Source organism: Mauremys mutica, chromosome 2 (assembly GCF_020497125.1).
Source record: "Mauremys mutica isolate MM-2020 ecotype Southern chromosome 2, ASM2049712v1, whole genome shotgun sequence".
NCBI lineage: Eukaryota > Metazoa > Chordata > Testudines > Geoemydidae > Mauremys > Mauremys mutica.
In genome coordinates, this window is record NC_059073.1 from 228,734,086 (window position 1) to 228,752,952 (window position 18,867).

The 18,867-nt window shown below is 42.5% G+C and overlaps 2 protein-coding genes across 6 annotated transcripts in view; both read left to right on the forward strand.

The window, feature by feature from the left end:
• The window catches only part of DAZL (deleted in azoospermia like), a 41,304-nt gene extending 24,173 nt beyond the window's left edge, over nucleotides 1-17,131 (forward strand). The window contains exons 8-11 of one of the 5 annotated variants that reach the window (XM_045005994.1): nucleotides 10,874-10,924; nucleotides 13,826-13,933; nucleotides 14,889-14,987; nucleotides 16,288-17,124. In XM_045005994.1, the coding sequence (XP_044861929.1) occupies nucleotides 10,874-10,924; nucleotides 13,826-13,933; nucleotides 14,889-14,987; nucleotides 16,288-16,341 (312 nt within the window). In that variant the 3' untranslated portion in view covers nucleotides 16,342-17,124. Of the gene's footprint in view, nucleotides 1-10,873; nucleotides 10,925-13,825; nucleotides 13,934-14,859; nucleotides 14,989-16,287 lie in introns of those variants that run through there. The other 4 variants (XM_045005992.1, XM_045005990.1, XM_045005993.1 and 1 more) reach the window with 4 other exon arrangements.
• Nucleotides 17,132-17,309: 178 nt separating this feature from the next.
• Nucleotides 17,310-18,867, forward strand: part of RFTN1 (raftlin, lipid raft linker 1) — a 163,339-nt gene continuing 161,781 nt past the window's right edge. The window contains exon 1 of the mRNA XM_045005979.1: nucleotides 17,310-17,450. The gene's annotated coding sequence lies outside the window, so the exon portion shown is untranslated. The remainder of the gene's footprint in view (nucleotides 17,451-18,867) is intronic.

Sequence of the window (18,867 nt, forward strand, 5' to 3'; positions counted from 1 at the left end):
CTGTACCAGAACTTCACTCCTCTGATGGTTAGAAACCTTCGTCTAATTTCAAGTCTAAACTTCCTGATGGCCAGTTTATATCTATTTGTTCTTGTGTCCACACTGGTACTGAGCTTAAATAATTCCTCTCCCTCCTTGGTATTTATTCCTCTGATATATTTATAGAGAGCAATCGTATCTCCCCTAAGCCTTCTTTTGGTTAGACTAAACAGGCCAAGCTCTTTGAGTCTCCTTTCATGTGACAGGTTTTCCATTCCTCAGATCATCCTAGTAGCCCTTCTCTGAACCTGTTCCAGTTTGAATTCATCCTTCTTAAACATGGGACACCAGAACTGCACACCGTATCCTAGATGAGGTCTCACCGGTGCTTTGTATAACAGTCCTAACACCTCCTTATCTGTAGTGGAAGTACCTCGCCTGATGCATCCCAAGATCACATTAGCTTTTTTCACAGCCATATCACACTGGCAGCTCATAGTTATCCTGTGATCAACCAATACTCCGAGGTTCTTCTCCTCTTCTGTTACTTCCAACTGATGCCTCCCCAGCTTATAACAATAGTTCTTGTTGTTAATCCCTAAATGCATAACCTTGCACTTTTCACTGTTAAATTTCATCCTGTTACTATTACTCTAGTTTAGAAGATCTGGATGACCTTGCTATATGATATCCCAGTCCTTCTCTGTATTGGCAATACCTCCCAGCTTTGTGTCATCCGCAAACTTTATTAGCACATTCCCACTTTTTGTGCCAAGGTCAGTAATAAAAAGATTGGTCTCAAAACCGATCCCTGAGAAACTCCACTAGTAACCTCCCTCCAGCCTGACAATTCACCTTTCAGTATGACCCGTTGTAGTCTCCCCTTTAACCAGTTCCTTATCCACCTTTCAGTTTTCATATTGATCCCCATCTTTTCCAATTTAGCTAATAATTCCTCATGTGGAACCGTATCAGATGCTTTACTGAAATCGAGCTAAATTAGATCCACTGCATTTCCTTTGTCTAAAAAATCGGTTACCTTCTCAAAGAAGGAGATGATCAGGTTGATTTGGCACGATCTACCTTTTGTAAAACTGTTGCATTTTGTCCCAATTACCATTGACCTCAATGTCCTTGACTACTATTTCCTTCAAAAAATTTTCCAAGACCTTGCATACTACAGATATCAAACTGACAGGCCTGTAGTTGCCTGGATCACATTTTTTTCCCTTTCTTAAAGATAGGAATTATGTTAGCAGTTCTCCAGTCATACAGTACAACCCCTGAGTTTACAGATTCATTAAAAATTCTTGCTAATGGGCTTGCAATTTCATGTGCCAGTTCCTTTTAATATTCTTGGATGAAGATTATCTGGCCCCCCTGATTTCGTCCCATTAAGCTGTTCGAGTTTGGCTTCTACCTCGGGAGTGGTAATATCTACCTCCATATCCTCATTCCTATTTGTCATCCTAGCATTATCCCTAAGCTCCTCATTAGCCTCATTAAAGACTGAGGCAAAGTATTTGTTTAGATATTGGGCCATGCCTAGATTATCCTTAACCTCCACTCCATCCTCAGTGTTTAGCGGTCCCACTTCTTCTTTCTTTGTTTTCTTCTTATTTATATGTCTATAGAACCTTTTACTGTTGGGTTTTAATTCCCTTTGCAAGGTCTGACTCTACATAGCTTTTAGCCTTTCTCACTTTATCCCTACATGTTCTGATCTCAATAAGGTAGCTTTCCTTGCTGATCACTCAGCCTACAAGGAATGGAAGATCGTTCTGCTTTTTCTTAATCACCTCTCTGAGATGCTTGCTCATCCAGCTTGGTCTACAACTCCTGCCTATGAATTTTTTCCCCTTTCTTGGGATGCAGGCTTCTGATAGTTTCTGCAACTTTGACTTGAAGTAATTCCAGGCTTCCTCCACTTTAGATCCCTAAGTTCTTCAGTCCAATCCACTTCCCTAACTAATTTCCTTAATTCTTTAAAGTTAGCCCTTTTGAAATAAACCCTAGTCGCAGATCTGTTTTTGTTTCTTTCCATTTAGTTTCAACTGAATTAGCACATGATTGCTCAAACCAAGGTTGTCCCTTACAACCATTTCTTCTATGAGGTCCTCATTACTCACCAAACCCAAATCTAAAATGGCATCCCCTCTTGCTGTTTCAGCAACTACTTGGTGAAGGAATCCATCAGCTATCGCATCTAGGAAAATCTGAGCCCTATTATTATTACTAGCATTTGTCCTCCAGTCTATATCTGGGAAGTTAGTCTCCCATGATCACACAATTCCCATTAATATTTAGTTCATTAAAAAGGTCTCTGTCCATATCCAAATCGGATCCTGGTGGACTATAGCACACCCCAAGCAGGGGAGGTGCTAATAGCTTTCTTCCCCAATGTGATGTTTGCCCAGACAAACTGTGTCTTATCCATTCCATCCCTTCTTCTTTCTTTACAGTCTACCTCATAATTGTTATACAATGCTACTCCACCACCTTTGCCTTTATTTCTGTCTTTCCTAACCAGCACATATCCTTCAATACCTGTACTCCAGTCATGACTTCTATTCCACCATGTTTTTGTTATCCCTATAATATCCGGTTTCACTTCCTGCACCAGTAACTCTAGTTCCTCCGTTTTGTTACCTAGACTCCTCACATTGGTGTACAAACATCTTAATTTTTGCTGTTTGGCATCACTCACATTCTTTACCTGATTAGGCCCAGACATTCTACCGCCAGTATCACCTATTAGAATTGTATCTACAGTACCCTTCCTCTGTATGTCCATTCTCTTACCCATGACAGTATCCTTTCTTGCTTTGTTTTCTTCCCCCTCAATGTTAAATTCTGGCGTGGAGATTACCTGGACATCTCCCCCAAATTCCTAGTTTAAACCTCTCTTAATCAGTTGTGCCAGCCTCCATCCTAGAAGTCTATTTCCCTCCCTACTCAGGTGAAGTCCATCCCAAGAGAACAGTCCTCTGTCCATGAATGCTTCCCAGTGGCCATACATCCCAAAGCCCTCCTTATAGCACTACTGCCTGAGCCATCTGTTGATCACCATAATATTGTCACACCTTTGTTGCCCTTCTCTAGTAACAGGCAGAATCCCATTGAAGATCACCTGAGCCTCGATTTCCTTAAGTGTCTTCCCCAGCCTGGCATAGTCTCCCTTGATACGTTCCAGTGAGAATCTAGCCGTATCATTTGTTCCCACATGAAGGACAATACGGATTCTTTCCCGCTCCCGATAGGATCCTCTTCAGCCTCAGGTCCACATCCCTTATCTTAGCACCCGGCAGACAGCACACCCTTCTGTTCGCTGGATCAGCTCTGGTTACAGACCTGTCTATTCATCTCAGTAAGGAGTCCCCAATCATGTAGACCTGCCTTTTCCTGGTGACAGTGCGATTCTCCAGTGTATCCCCTGTTCCCTCTGGCTGCAAGTCCTCTCGATTCCTATTCACCCTGCAGTCCTCTGCAACCCATCCCGTATCCTCCTGGGGTTCATGTTTGGTATCCTTTCCATTGACTCTTCCCCTCTCCTTATAGGGCTAGCTGCTCTCCTCTTCTTCCTTGCCCTTTCACCTTCAGCGACCACCTGCTGTGCCCCTTCTCCATTTTCCAACTCCGCAAACCTGTTCCTGAGCGCTATTGCTCCTTCACTAGCCCATCTTTTCCTCTGCCTGGTTCACTTGGTCACATGCTTCCACCATCCACTTTCCTCACCCAGCAGTCTCCCTTCAGAGTTCTTTGGTCCTGCTTCCATCTGCAAGTCTGAGCTTTTCCCTTCGGCCTCATCATGTCTTTGCTCCATCCTCTGCTCGAACCCCCTTCTAAACTCGACCAGAGTTTCCACCTGCATCTGCAATCCTCTGATCTTTTCTTCCATCAGCTCTATCAGGCAGCACTTCATGCAGACAAAACTCTTTTCAGGTACCCCCTCCAGGATCATGTACGTGCCGCAGCTTCCACATCCAGTCATCCTCATTGTGTCTTCTGCTGCTTGGGTCACTACAACTGCTGCCTTTGTATCTGTCATAGGCTTCCCACCTAAACTCTGTAAATCTGGGAAACACAAACCAACCCAAAACACCACCACCCACAGCAAAACAAACCCCCAACAAGAACCAAGACACTGCTAGAACAGTGACCCCTTCAGTAGCCTGTGTGTTCCTCTGCCTGCCTCTCTTAGTCTTCCCGAACACTCCCCCTGTAAACTCCGCTGTTTACAGCTCTATTTGCTGGCTCCTGTGCCGCTGCAGCTATCTATGGCACAGATATCTTCAAAAAGTCATGGATGATGGGAGAGATCCCATCAGAGTGCCACTGTATTTGCCCTTTTCCAATCCATAAAAAGGCAATAAGGACAACCCAGGGAATTACAGACCAGTCAACTTAACTTCAGTACCCAGAAAGATAATGGAGCAAATAATTTAAGCAATCGATTTGCAAATACCCAGGAGAAAGTAAGGTGATAAGTAACAGTCAGCATGAATTTGGCAAGAACAAATTGTGTCAAACCAACCTAATAGCTTCCTTTGATAGAGTAAGACTTTAGTAAGGCTTTTAATATTGCCTCGCATGACCTTCTCATAAACAAACTAGGGAAATACAGTCTACATGGAGCTAATATAAGGTGGGTGCATAACTGTCTGGAAAACAACTACTCTCTGGGAATAATCAGTGGTTCACACAATCAAGCTGGAAGGGCATATCAAGTGGGGTCCCACAGGCGTCAGTTCTGGGTCCAGTTCTGTTCAATATCTTAATGATTTAGATAATTACAGAGAGAGTACACTTATAAAGTGTGGATAATACCAAGCTTGGAGAGCTTGCAAGTGCTCTGGAGGATAGGATTAAAATTCACAATGATCAGACCACTTAGAAAGGAACAATCAGTTGCATACATACAAAATGGGAAATGACTGCCTAGAAGGAGTACTGAGGAAAGGGATCTAGGGATTATAGTGGATTCCCATCTAAATATGAGTCAACAGTTTAAAAAAAAAAAAGGGGACAAACGTTATTCTGGGATGTATTTAGCCAGGAGTGTTGTAAGCAATACATGAAAAGTAATTCTTCTGCTCTGTTCTGCGCTGATTAGACCTCAGCTAGAGTATTGTGCGCAGTTCTGAGAGCTACGTTTCAGGAAAGAGGTGGACAAATGGGAGGAAGTCCAGAGAAGAGCAACAAAAATGATTAAAGGTCTAGAAAACATGACCTATGAGGGAAGATGGGGGGAAAAAAATTGGGTTTGTTTAGTCTAGAGAAGAAGACTGAGGCGTGGGAAGACATAACAGTTTTCAGGTACATAAAAATTTGTTATGAGAAGGAGGTTATTTAAAAAAAAAATTCCCTTTAGGATAGGACAAGAAACAATGAGCTTAAATTGCAGCAAAGGCGATTTAGGTTGGACATTAGGAAAAGCTTCCTAACTGTCAGAGTCTGTAAGCACTGGAATAAACTGCCTAGGGAGGCAGTGGAATCTCTATCACTGGAGATTTTTAAGAGCAGCGCACACACACACTCTCTCACTTGTTCAGCCATGAGTGCAGGGGCTGGACGAGAAGACCTCTTGCTCCCTTCCCATCCTATGAGTCTATGATGCAAGCAATTTGGTGAGGAAGCTTCAGTAACTGCTTGGGAATAGGTAAACAGTCTGCACAGCAGTGTGGATAAAAATGGCTTTTTAAAAAAAACCCCTGACTTAAATGCATATTTTCTTAAAAAACAAAAACTCCCTAAACTTACTGTAATCCTGTTTAAATAAAAATATTCAAGCATACATACTTGCTGCTGAAATGTCAGACTACTGAACAGCTAGAAGTCACTGGCTAAGCAACTGGAACCAGTTGTTTGGTTTAGCACTTGAAATAATTCAGATCACTAACTGCCGCTAATTGTTTCTTTAGTAAATCAGTTTTAAATGCTCAAACAAGATTTGATAAGCTTTTATAATGTATCCGCACATCTAATGTAACTTTTTTTTAAAAAAAAAGCTGTTTTGTCAATATTTATGAATGCCAGTTGCCATACAAATGCGGTTTTACACACTACATGAGTAAAATTAATCATGTAGTACTTGCGAATGTAATCCATTTTCTAACACAGAAGGTAAAAATTGAGAATCAGACTTTATTTAGGAAAACTTCTGTACAAATTCAAAACAAGATTAAACTGATTAGTTTAAATCATGTTCCCTAGTTCCTGATTTAAATTGCTTTCATTTAAATAAAATCACCCTGACCTACAGTAAAGAAGTAGGCAATGCAATGTGGTGGTAAAACTTACTACATACTTAATCAAAATACTAAGGACTGAATACCTGTTCTCCATAAATACCATGACAGATGTCAAGAATAACATGTGCTTGGGTAACACACACTGGGCTACAGGCTTTGTGTGTAGCTTGTTTTTGCACGTAGAACTGACCTCAAGCACCTCATGCTCTTGCCAAACAGGGTGTGGTATTCTAACTTGCCTATTGCATTATTTTAAAAAGTTTGTAGAGTACTTCAGTTGAACTTGGTACAATTTGAACTTGGTACAATTTAAACTGATAACGTGGCTTTCTTAAAAATGTAAAATATTCTGCTTGGTGAAGGGATATTAATCTAGTTGTGGGCCTTACATGCTCTATTCAAGCTAGGCTGCAAATATCTTCACCAAATGCTTTTAAAGGTGACATGCGAAGGAAAAAGAAAAATGGGTTTGAGCCCTCTTTGCATTCTTCAACTATAAAGAATGCCAAAAAGACAATTTGAGAAGCAAGGTGATCAAAATATATATGTGTGTGTGTGTATAATCTTTAAAAATATTTGGATCGTCATGTCTGGTTTTCCCTGGATTTGCTAAAAGATTGGCGATTTCATATATGTACTGTGAGCTTTTTCACCTTTTAACTGAGAGTCAGGGGTATTGTCTTTTTAAGAGACCTCTTCTAAGAGTTTCTCGGCCATTTGAGTTATAGGAAAGTTTTTTAAAGTCTAATTTTAAAAACACCCTCTATTACTTAGCTTTCAGCCTTAACATAAATAATACTTCCTGCCAAAGAATGTATCTGATACCAGGAAGTGAGCATCCCTATCCTGAGAGTCTTGAAGTTCAGCTGTGTCTGCACCCACAGATCAGTGGCTTAATCAAAGCTATCTACAGGATGGCTAGAGTTCTGTGTAAAGAGTCATAATCTAATCAAGATTATTAGTCAAAATGCTGAATTTAATGGCGCAGGCCCCTATAGTTCTTCTGAGCGCCACAAATTACTTTGCTCAGGTTGTTAAAATTGATCAGTGATTGGTGGGGCATCCAGCATCACTAGTCACTCAGGAAAAAATTTAGGATTTAGTGTTGTTTTGTAAAGCACTCTTGGTAATTGGCTACCTTGCAGAGCCTTTCTACCATTTCTGAAAGAGAGCACAACGCAGATCCTGATGCAAATACCTGCTCAACAATATATTATGTTGGGGTGGCCAAATTTTTCTGAGCTGCATACAACAATCTTCAGTTTTAGAGCCAGCAGGTGCCTGCTGGGGCTTGGGGCTTCAGCCCTGCTCCTGCTGGAGCCCCAGCAGGTACCCCCTGCAGGGCTGAAGCCCCACGACCACCCACCCCCATCCCCCTGTGCAGAAGCTGCTACCTGCAAGGCAGAGGTCCTAAGCTTCCCCCCAACCCCCCCTCCCCCCGCCCAGTCTGAGAGGTGGAGAATGTGGGAGGGCAGCAGGGGGAACTCCATGAGCCACACTTTAACTGTAAAAGATACGCCTGGGGGGCATTCTGTGACCAAAAAATAAAAATTCTGTGCACAATATTTTAAAATTCTGCACATTTTATTTGTCAAAGTAAAGCTACCTCATCACACACTTTCAATTATTTTGGTAATTTATTTAAAAATGCCTAGCCAAATATGTCTGTAACAATACAGACACACCCACACTCACTCTCTTTCTCCCTCCCTCTCTCTCAAGAGTAGAACGTTAAAGAAACCCCTGTGACACCCAGTTCCTGTTTCTCTGCCCACTCCTCTCTTCCTGAGCCCAGCTGGGAGGCTAGACCAGGGGTCTCAAACTCAAATGACCCCGAGGGCTGCATGAGGACTAGTGCATTGGCCCGAGGGCCGCATCACTGACACGCCCCCTTGCTGCCCCTGGCCCCGCCCCTGCCCTGTCTCTTCTCCACCTCCTCCCCTAAGCGCGCGCAGTTTTAATAAATATATACACTCAGTAATGCACCTCACTCAAAGGACAAAACACGCACTTAGATTTACTGCCTAAGGCTCTGGGAGGGAGTTTGGGTGGGGGAGGGGGTCTGGAGTACAGGCCCTGGGCTGGAGTTTGGGTGGGGGAGGGGGTCTGGAGTGCAGGCTCTGTGCTCGGTGCAGGCTCCAGGCTGCGGCAGGGGGTGGGGGTGCAGGCTTTGGGACGGAGTTTGGGGATAGGAGGGCGTGCAGGGGTGAGGGCTGTGGGGCTGAGGGTGAGGGGTTTGAGGCATTGGAGAGGCTCGGGGCATTGGAGAGTCTCAGGACTAGGGCAGAAGGGCACCCTGCCCTGGCCCTAGTGTAGGGGGGCGCTAGGACCCTGCGGCAGCAGGTGATGCCGGAAGCCGGCATAGCGGAGGAGTGGAGTCAGCGTGAGCTCCCGGGCGGTGAGGGGGCAGCAAGTGGGGGCTGGTAGACACTGGGGGGAGGCGCGTGGGGGCGGCAGGTGGGGCCAGGGGAGAGACCCGGCCCCAAACATTGGGGAGCAGCGCGCGGGGAGCTTAGGCACAGAAAATAACTCGGGGAGGGGGACGGGGGTGAGGGGAGTTTGGCGGCGACAGGAAGTAACTGGGGGAGCTCCGCGGGCCGCAGGGAAGAGCTCCGAGGGCCGCATGTTTGAGACCCCTGGGCTAGACACTCACAATCTCTTCTCTCCCCCACCCAGAGGGCAGATGCCTCCCCCCACTCAGATATCTGCACCTCTCCCCCCAAAGGCCAGCCACAGGGCCCCCCAGCCCAGATTGCCACACCCCCTCCCCTGCCAGAGTCCAGCTATGGTCCCCCTAGCCCAGCCATTCCCCACCCTCACCCTCCAGAGCCCAGGGATCCAGAGGGAGAAACAGCCTGATGCTCGGTCCCAGGCTTGCATGGAGTTTCCTGCATGCCACCCTCTCCTTCCCTCAGGGCATGCTGGGAACTGCAGCTGCCAGGAACCCTCTAGCATTCTCTCCCTCTCCCCAGCAGTGTCTTCTATGTGTGAGCTGGCCCCTAGTGGTGTCACTTCAGCCCATTTCTGTGGGGGAAAGGAAATTCTGTGCATACAATGTTAATTTCTAAAGTGAGCAGTGGCACAGAGCACCCTTAGGAGTAAAAAGAACTGCATATGGCTTGTGAGCCACAGTTTAGCCACCCCTGTATTATGTCAACAGGCAAGAGGGTACCTACAACTCCTTTGTCAAGAAACTGTTATGCCCTTAACATAGTTCTCATGGACCTTATAGATCTGTCATTTGTTCCCTTATCCAAGGCACTCTACCACTTCACCATTAAAACAACCTTCCTGATAGCTATCACCTCAGCCAGAAGTGTCGGTGAAACTCAAGCACTAATGGTATATCCTTCTCAGACAAAGAATCCTGTGGCACCTTATAGACTAACAGATGTTTTGGAGCATGAGCTTTCGTGGGTGAATACCCACTTAGTCTGGATCTGTAAAACTTGCATCCGACGAACACGGCTACCCCTCTGATACTTCTCAGACAGTATTCCAAAGTGTGGTGCTGAGATCATAGCCTAAATTCCTTACAAGGTGCTGGCCGACTTTAATTTAAACCATGCTCTCAATCTCAGTTTTCGTCTCCAAACCCTATTCAAACGTAGGGAAGCCAAATTGCACACCCTATCTTCAGAGCCTTTCTTTATTGACTAGCTAGCACAAACCCCTTCAGCTTGCCTGGGAGAGACTCCTGTACAGGAAATCTGCAGAATAGCCTCATGGAGTTCCATTTCTATTTTTACAAAATATGCCCTACATTTGGCATCTAAGTCAGATTACAAATTTTGGAGAACAGTTTTGCAATCTGTATTTAGTTAGATATAAATAGAACTCCTCAAACCTCCTCCTCTTCCCCCCCGCCCGACTTGCTTTGGAACCTGCTAGAACTCAAATCTACATGGACAAAGACTGAGAGCACAGTTCCTTATAGTTAAGGCTAAGATTTTGTCATGCATATTTTTAGTAAAAGTCATGGACAGGTCATGGGAAATAAAGGAAAAATTCATGGAAGCTTCTGACCTATCCTGACTTTTACTAAAAATATGCATGACAAACATTGGGAGCTGTGGGGGGTCGTCCTGCGGGGGGGTCTGGCTCAGACTTCAAGGGTCCCCCTGCCACCTGTGGCTGGGAGCTCCTGGGGCATCCCTGCTGCCCATGGTGGCTGGGAGCTCTTGAGGGTACCCCGCAGTTTCCAGCCCCCACGTGTGGGGGGGGGACCCTGCAGCTCCTAGGTGCTGTGGGCTGAACTCATGCAGGTCTCTGGAAGTTAAGGACTCTATGACTTCCATGACCTCCGTGACAGACTCGCAGGCTTACTTATAGTTACTGTGGCTTAAGATGTCTAGTCTGTGTAGCTCCCTGACCTAGCCTCTATCCCTGTGCTTTTGGAGTTCATGTTCGCTGGGGTTCTGAATTAGAGAGGGAAGTGAGAAGCGGTAAGGGCTGCACTACCCTACGTATCTTCATGGGGCATGCATGAGGAGACAATGCTGAGGGTCAACAGGTTTGAATTGGTGTGCATGAGCACCACAATTGTGGTCACTCACACACTTACCTCCAGGAACTGCAGTTATTGTAAGTGTTCTTTGCACAAGTCAAGATAAAGGATAATTCTTATTTATTAAATCTTTAAGGTTCCACCACAGTGGCCTCCTGGGGAGCAAAGGAATTATGTTATACCTCCGGTAAGGTGATAAAACTTAGTGCATGAAACTTCAACCTTCTTGTCTGAGTGGTGGTCTGCATCTTAACACTTGTAAGCAAAATCAAACTTTTATTGGTGCAAAATTGCTCTGCAAAGAGTAGACCTCTCTGGATTAAATGCTGACAGTGGTACTTGTGACTGATATTGCTGATTGGTAAGTCTTGGTTTAGGGTTTCATACTTGCATGGAAGCTCTCTTAAGGAAGAGTTTCTTGGGAGAACAAAAACAAGTTTCATTTCTTTTTTCTCCATATTCTCCCAATTAACCCCCTGGGAGAGTTCTAAGGCTCTAAAATAACATAATTTGAACTACTCCTTTTCATGGAAAATTAGAGGGGATAAAATGGTAGCCTTAACTTTTTTCTTCAAGACCTGTACAACGAGGACTTTACTACTGCTTATTGATTGTTCCAATTTTTTTGAAAGGCTCTCTGATAATGTATAATAAAGCAGACGCTTGTAGTATTTCTGAAAGTGTCTACAAATTGCTGAATCTGGTTCCTTCCAAACCCTACTGAAGCAAGATAGACTATAGTATCTCTGCCAAATTGAATGGACTGGCAACAGTGATTGGAAGCCATCAGCTCCAACTCTCAAAGAAAGGTAACTTTCCATGGCTTTGCAGAAGTGACAAAACATGTAATTCTTACTCTTATTTTCCTTTTAGAGACCTGTAAGAATTTTATTCTACTTGTATAAAACCTGAAACTTGAATCACTGTCCACATTTAATCCAGATGTATTTTTTTTCCCCGTTGGAGGGTCTGACATGACTTCCCTTTAGGAATAATTATTTTAGTGCAATGAATAATTTGGCCATGATTTGAAATTGTGCTGCTTGAGTATATGGATAGGATATGTGCACAGTGGAATTAGACACTGGCGGCTGGCCTGTACCAGCTGACTTGAGCTTGTGAGGCTTGGGCTAAGGGGCTGTTTAATTGCAGTTGTAGGTATTGGGGCTTGGGTCTGAGCTTGAACGTCTACACCAAAATTTAAACAGTCTCTTTAGCCTGAGCTCCGTGAGCCAAAGTCAGCTGGCATGGGCAAGTTGCAGGTGTCTTAATTCCCGTGTAGACCTAGTCTATCTCAAAGTTGATACACTTCTTGGTTTTTCTTCCTGTGAATGGTATCTCTTCAATTCCATTTCTCACAGACCCCCTATAGGATGCATGGGGGATTGGAAATAATGTTAATCACTTTCCCACTCTGATATTTTGAGTCTCAGGGATGGACTTCTCTTTCACAAACTATTGCAGGTGTCACCACCCATCCCCATGTTGAACAATTACTCAGCTCAAGTCATAGTTAAGAACAGACTTATATTGTCCTGGTTTTGAGTGGGTAGGGTAGATCATGTGTACCAAGCTTTCTTGGAAGCATACTCTAACCTCTAACATAGAGGGAGAAATCCCTGTGCTCAACACATCCTTTGCAGGGAAAGTCTGTAGATCCATTACAATGTGTCTTCCATCTACAGAAGCAGAATCAGGATCAGGCTTATCACTCACCACTCACAGCAGTCTGGAAGTGGCCATACGCCTGAATTTCCAGCCAGTTTAAGATGCATAACATTTAATGTTTAAAGGAATTCATTCTAACAGACTACGAAACATTCTCCTAAAAAGCAACTTATAGTTCCATCCCAATTACTGGCTGGCAGACAAATAGTATGCATTAGAGACAGGTGCTATAGGGTGAGCTGTCTTTCAGAATAATAGTGCTTATATTGGGCTGAATGGATCAGCAGAATTTCTCTCTAGAAGAAACACAGCTTTTTGAATGAGAGATTTTGCTGTTATATATAATATGTGTGTGTGTGTGTATGTAGTAAGCATCATATACCCTTCATAGTATAGTGCTTCATTGTGGCAATGTATTAACTATTTTATAGTTTGGAACAGGAAAAATAAAGCTATTAATTGTAGTAGTCTGAACAGAATGTAAACAAGTAGGGAGAACAGACCTTTTTAGGAAGTAAATTTATCACAGATTTGTGTGTAGGGGGTTTCTCAGAGGGGCAGTGACCACAAGGGTGTTGTGGCCAATGAGTAATCAGCCAAGCTCCCTTCCTTGATTACAGCAGTGTTTCTTGGCTGAAGCGTCAGATACCAGCACGTTTCTTGTAATGCTTAGTTATAACTTAAGAACTCAGTCTAAAGCCATTCAGTAAGTACCGGTATCTTCCATTTGGGTGTCCATACAGGGTAGGAGATACTGTCTGTCGCATCATTTTTTGCCTTGATAAGCCATTTGAGCCATGAAGTGATTACTACTTTTGTGCAGTACCTCTCATGGAATGGCATTGTACTCATGAATCTTTCACCAGAAGACTACTGGAAGTTCAGTGGCTCTCAAGGATTTTTGGGCCTCTGTTCGTTAGTGCCTTGGATCCCCCAGAACATCCCACGCCAGATTCTTTCTGATGGCAATCAGAAACTATATACATGTGCTCTCTTCCAGCTCTTGGCCTGGTCTTTGCAGTCTATTGGCTTCAGCTGTGAACACCTTTTCTTCCCTTCCTGTCCACCCAAATTAGATACAATTCCCTATTAAAATAACCCTTTTTGAGGGGGAGAGCTCGGTCTAACTTCCAGCATTACACCATGAAATGTATCCTGGTGAACCAGTCATTCAGTTTATCTGGAAGGAGCAATAGATACTCCTGTGTTGATGTTTTTCAGTTTTTGAAAGTGTCAACACATCAAAAAAAAAAGAAAGAAAGTAAAAGTTGCTCTGCCTTAGTGGTAGTTGAGGACCAGGGACCCAGCTGCTATTCTTCCAAACTGCTCCAATTCAAATTGCAGTAGACCCACAACCATCCACCTTGGGATGGGGAGCACATGTACTTTCATTCATTAATTGCAACACTTAATTATACAGGCTTATACTCCAGTAAACTACCACTGCAGTGAAGTAGAGCCAGACATTATCCAAGCAGAATGTTCTGTTCCAGAGCCTGCACAACCATCTGGAAACAGTCCACAGAAGGCAAGTGTTCACTCTGAAGATGTATATTCTTAAATGTCACCATATAACCTATTTCTAGGAACTTGTGTGGAAGGGTGGAAGGAAGATGTAGTAGATAGGGCACAGTCCTGGGATCCTGGGTTCAGTTTCTGCCTACTCTTAGACTTTGAGAGACTTGTCCAAGGTCACAGGCTACCCAGTGCCTCAGGTTCCCCACAGTAACGGTGGTAAATACTTCCTCAAACACAGTGAGAGGTTGTTGGGTACTATGATAGACAAATGTATAAATCAGCATTAATTCAGCAAGCAACTTTGTTTAGCCATATGGTTTGGCTTACAGTGAGAATCACATGAAACAAGGTACAACTTGTTGTTTTTTTCAATTTAACAATTTTAATTTTATTTTGCTTCTGACAATTTGTGGAGTCAAAAAACATTGGGGAGTATCACACTTGTCTTTCATGTTGAAGTCTCCTAGTTTAGGAAAGGGCATCATGTCCCCTTCTGGTTGTAGATCCTTAACTTTTGGGACTTAAATTTAACTTGGTATTCAATAGACATCACTTGCTCGTATTGCCAATTAGTAATAAATTCTTGCTTGCGATAAGGAGATGGAACACTTTTTTGGTCAGTGGCATTTCAGGTGTGGACCAGGTTACTAGAGGAAACAAGTAAACTGAAATCTCTCCTTCAGATAATTCTGGAAAACCCCAGCCTAGTAACTTCCTTTCAAAAAGAAAAGAAAAGCTTCATATAACTCCGAGGGAAAGAACAAAATTGTTGTTGTGTAATATATTCATACAGTTTGAATATAAACTAGCAAATATACTATAGCAAATAAGTGCTTGATAAATATTGACACTTGCCAGTAATCCTGAATGTTTACACTTCAGAGTTTAGCATCTGATTTATAGACACGATAGTTAATAAAATCAGTATTGTTGTAGATGCATGTTACTGAAAACATGTATTTCAGAAGTCTGTGGACCGAAGCATACAGACAGTGGTATCCTGTCTGTTTAATCCCGAGAACCGTCTGAGAAACAATCTTGTATCCCAAGAGGACTATTTCAAGGTACGGGTAAAAGCAAACTTTAAAAATTTGACCTGTTGTCACTATAGTATTTAGTGGTGGAAGAAAAACAAGTAACTCAAATGCCAATAGACTTGTTCAATTTTTGCAACTGTAGGCTGCTCTGGACCATATCTGTGTCTGGCTCTGACACTTACTGCGATTGTTTGCTTGCTTTTCTGTAGAGATCTTTGATATAACTATTGCAGTGGTATTTGGAAGGTCTTGAATCTTAATACCAGTGCCCAAGACAACCTTTATGAAACCACTGATGGCCTTGACTTGAATTAGATTGAACAGTGCAGTATCACAAACCTGCACAAAAACTGCTATGCAATTCAAACTGGCAGTATTGGCATTAGCCTTTTCTTCCATATTACATCTTTTTCCATAACATTTTCCTTCAGTGAGAAATAGATTAACCTTGGTCTGTTTGTACTGAACAAGCAGCAGTTTATTCCCTCATCCAGAGGATGACTTGGGTTCTATAAATTGTGTTCTTCAGATCTGTCATAACCAGGGCCGGCTCCAGACCCCAGCACGCCAAGCGCGTACTTGGGGCGGCATGCCACGGGGGGCGCTCTGCCGGTCGCCGGGAGGGCGGCAGGCGGCTCCGGCAGACCTCCTGCAGGCATCCCTGCGGAGGGTCCGCTGGTCCCGCGGCTTCGGTGGAGTATCCGCAGGCGTGCCTGCGGGAGGTCCTCCGGAGCCGCAGGACCGGCAACCGGCAGAGCGCCCCCCGTGGCGTGCCGCCGTGCTTGGGGCGGCGAAATCGCTAGAGCCGCCCCTGGTCATAACTGTATTCTGACATTCAAAATCAGTAAGAGTTGCTACTGCAGCCCTTCCAGCTGTGTGAAATGGAGAATGGTGGCTTATTCTTGGACTTCTCAGGTCTAAGGCCTAACGCTTCCAATCACTCTCAGGGTTGTGTTGTTTTGTTTTGCTTTAGTTCACAAATGTGTGTTTGGGCTAATTACAACTTGTGATCACACTGTTTTTATGTGACCACACCCTGGTATCTTCTTATTAAACTCTCCATTAGGATTTTTTAAGGCTGTCTTTCTGAATCTTTGAATAGTTTTTCAGTTTTTACTTGTTTTTGCAGAATAGACACTCCTACTCTATTATCTGAACTAAAAAGCTTTATGTAAAATCTGCATTTTTAGAACATGGGATTTTGAAGGAGCAAAATTTTAAAATATATTTCTGCTTTATGTAACTTACATTACTTCATTATATTGTATCTAGCAATATTGTTACCTTTCAGTGAATTAAAACTATTTTTCTTTCCCTTTCCTCACAGGAGAAAAGGGTGCATCACTTTAGAAGAAGTAGGACAGTGCTTAAAAGTGTTTAACCAATGACACTTGAAGACTTAAAGTGCCTGTTTGGGGTGTTACTGTTCAGTATAGCGAGATGTGCTGTACAATTATGTAATCTTATGGAAAAAGTTACTTCAAGTTGAAGTTGTTCATATTTGCATGTTATCTGTTCCTAGATTGTTTTGTTTCTAGCATTTTAAGGATATGATAGACTAGAAAGTTTCAGTATTACATTACTTGGGTTTTGTCCTTTCACTTGATGCTAGAATATGTTAACGTTTTTTAAGGAATTTGTATGGAAAGATTACTCCTGGTTTAATTTGTAAATGTGTGAATTTTCTTCTGGAGTTTAAGGTACAGTTTGCATGTTGCACTTGTTTTCTCTTAAAACACAGCTTAAATGCCTACCAAGTTTAGCCCGTAATTCAAAAGTTGAACTAGAAATTTGCCCAAAAGGTAGTTTTTAAATTGTGTTCTTAATCAGTGGAACAGAAGACATCAAGTTGTAACTCAATTGAAGCCCTTCAAGTCTATACCCGGTGTTATATTGCTGGTTCTCTACAAATAATCCAATCAATGGAGATTACATTTATTAGTTACAGTTTATGCACCTGGAGTCTGAGCATCACTATCAGTTTGATTGGAAAAAGTAATTAAGAGAATTCTAAAATTCCTAGGTCTAATTCAAAGAAAAACCCAAGAACATAACAAGCTACATTAACTACTCAGTGGGTTACACTTTTTTACTGAGCAAATTTTAACAATGCCTGTATCTTAAAATTGTGGGAAAATACTGACATTAAAATAACCTTATGTTATATCACACAAATTGTTAATCAAAAGAATTTTGTAAGGAAACATGTTTTATAATAATTATGTAGATTTTAGAGTTTCGTATTTGAAAAACTTAATAAATTTTTTTATTTTTTTTTTGTTTGAGTTGGCTTCCTACTGGAGATGCTAATTACAGTATTGCAGCTGTTGACACAGGTCTTAAATTTTGTCTTTCTAGATGTTGCTGTATTCTCCCAGCAGCCATTTGTTGCAGTACTTGCGCTATGTTCAACATTATCCTGTTACACAGATTTGTAGTAACTGGATGTTGCTTAGCAAATGTAGCTAAAACCAGCAGCTAAAGATCAAGGTAAAGAGTTTGTCTAATGAATTTGTTTGAGACCATAGTACAGTCTTTGCTTTTAGACCAAAGTTGAGCCTCTTCAGAGATGGTGCACCGATCCCTTAAAAGACTAACTAAGGTGATCTGACAAATTCCAAAGTAATATTGGCTCCGAAAAAGAAATCATATCCAATGTTGCCCAGGGTTGTCTGAACCCAAAACTATGGTAACGTCTATTTCCCCCTCTTCAGGTGGTTTCAGGAATAAATCGATGGGAACACAACTTCTCCATTTGGTAAATGATTGATACAAATGTCAGTGCTTTCACCCCTTCTTCCTCCCGCCACCCCTCAAAAAAAAAAATCCATTTTAAGTCTACAGCACACATCTAAAATAGCAATAGTCTAGTGCAACCCAGATATAGTTACCTGAAGTCTGAGATCATGTTGAGCAGTCAGCAGCATGTTTTTGGTGGCCAGCCTTACTCTTATCCATTGGGGAGTGGGATGTCACCCTCTGAGCTCATAGAAAACTTCTCCAACTTACACACTCTGACTTATGTGCTTTTTTTTTTTGAGCAACCTATTAAAAGATATCTCATAGTAACCTCTTGCAAACTAACAGTTTCCTAATATCAGCAAAACAACTCTGTTCATAACATCAGCAAAAACTCAATCAAGAACACCTAGATCCATGGTTAACTAGCCACACTTCCACCTATTCTCATGGTTCTTCCAATTCTATTTCTGTATCAGCAAAACTGAAGCTGCAGCTATTTCATATGCTCATGCAGAGTTGTTATGCATGACTATGTTGTGTTCTCGCTTTTAGTTAATGATGACTGAGTGCACCAAAATGGCTGTGGTTTTGTCAAGTCAATTTCTCTCATAATTCCAGCTCTTAGTTGCCACAGCTGAGTATGAAGTGGGAGAGAACTGATGTTCTGGGGCCTTAGGCTCTCCAAGATGAGACTATACAAAAGTGTATAGGTGTTGCTTTGAAGTGTGACACAAGTATATGTTAGTAAACATCCAGAAGAAAGCATCTCTGGGTATCAAATATAGGCTGTTCAGGGAGAGGCTTTGAATTATCTGCAGGTACCAAGTTGTGCCAGTATTTTAAAAGCGTAAATGGAATGCCCAGGTAACTATAAAGCAGTTAGCTTGACATCATCCCGGGCAAGATAATGGGAAGATTGACATGGGAAACATCCACTAAAGAATTAAAAGGATGGTAACATAATGGCAATCAACATAGTTGTGTGGAAAATAGGTTTTGTCAAACTTTATATTGTTTTTAATTGAGAATACAAGATAGAACTAGCTACATTGAGATTATATACTTAAATTCTTTATGATTTAGTCGTAGTATTACACAACATTCTGATTTTTTTTTCGTTTAGTCCTAACTTTTCAATATAGCCCATATTACAGGGATTAAAAAC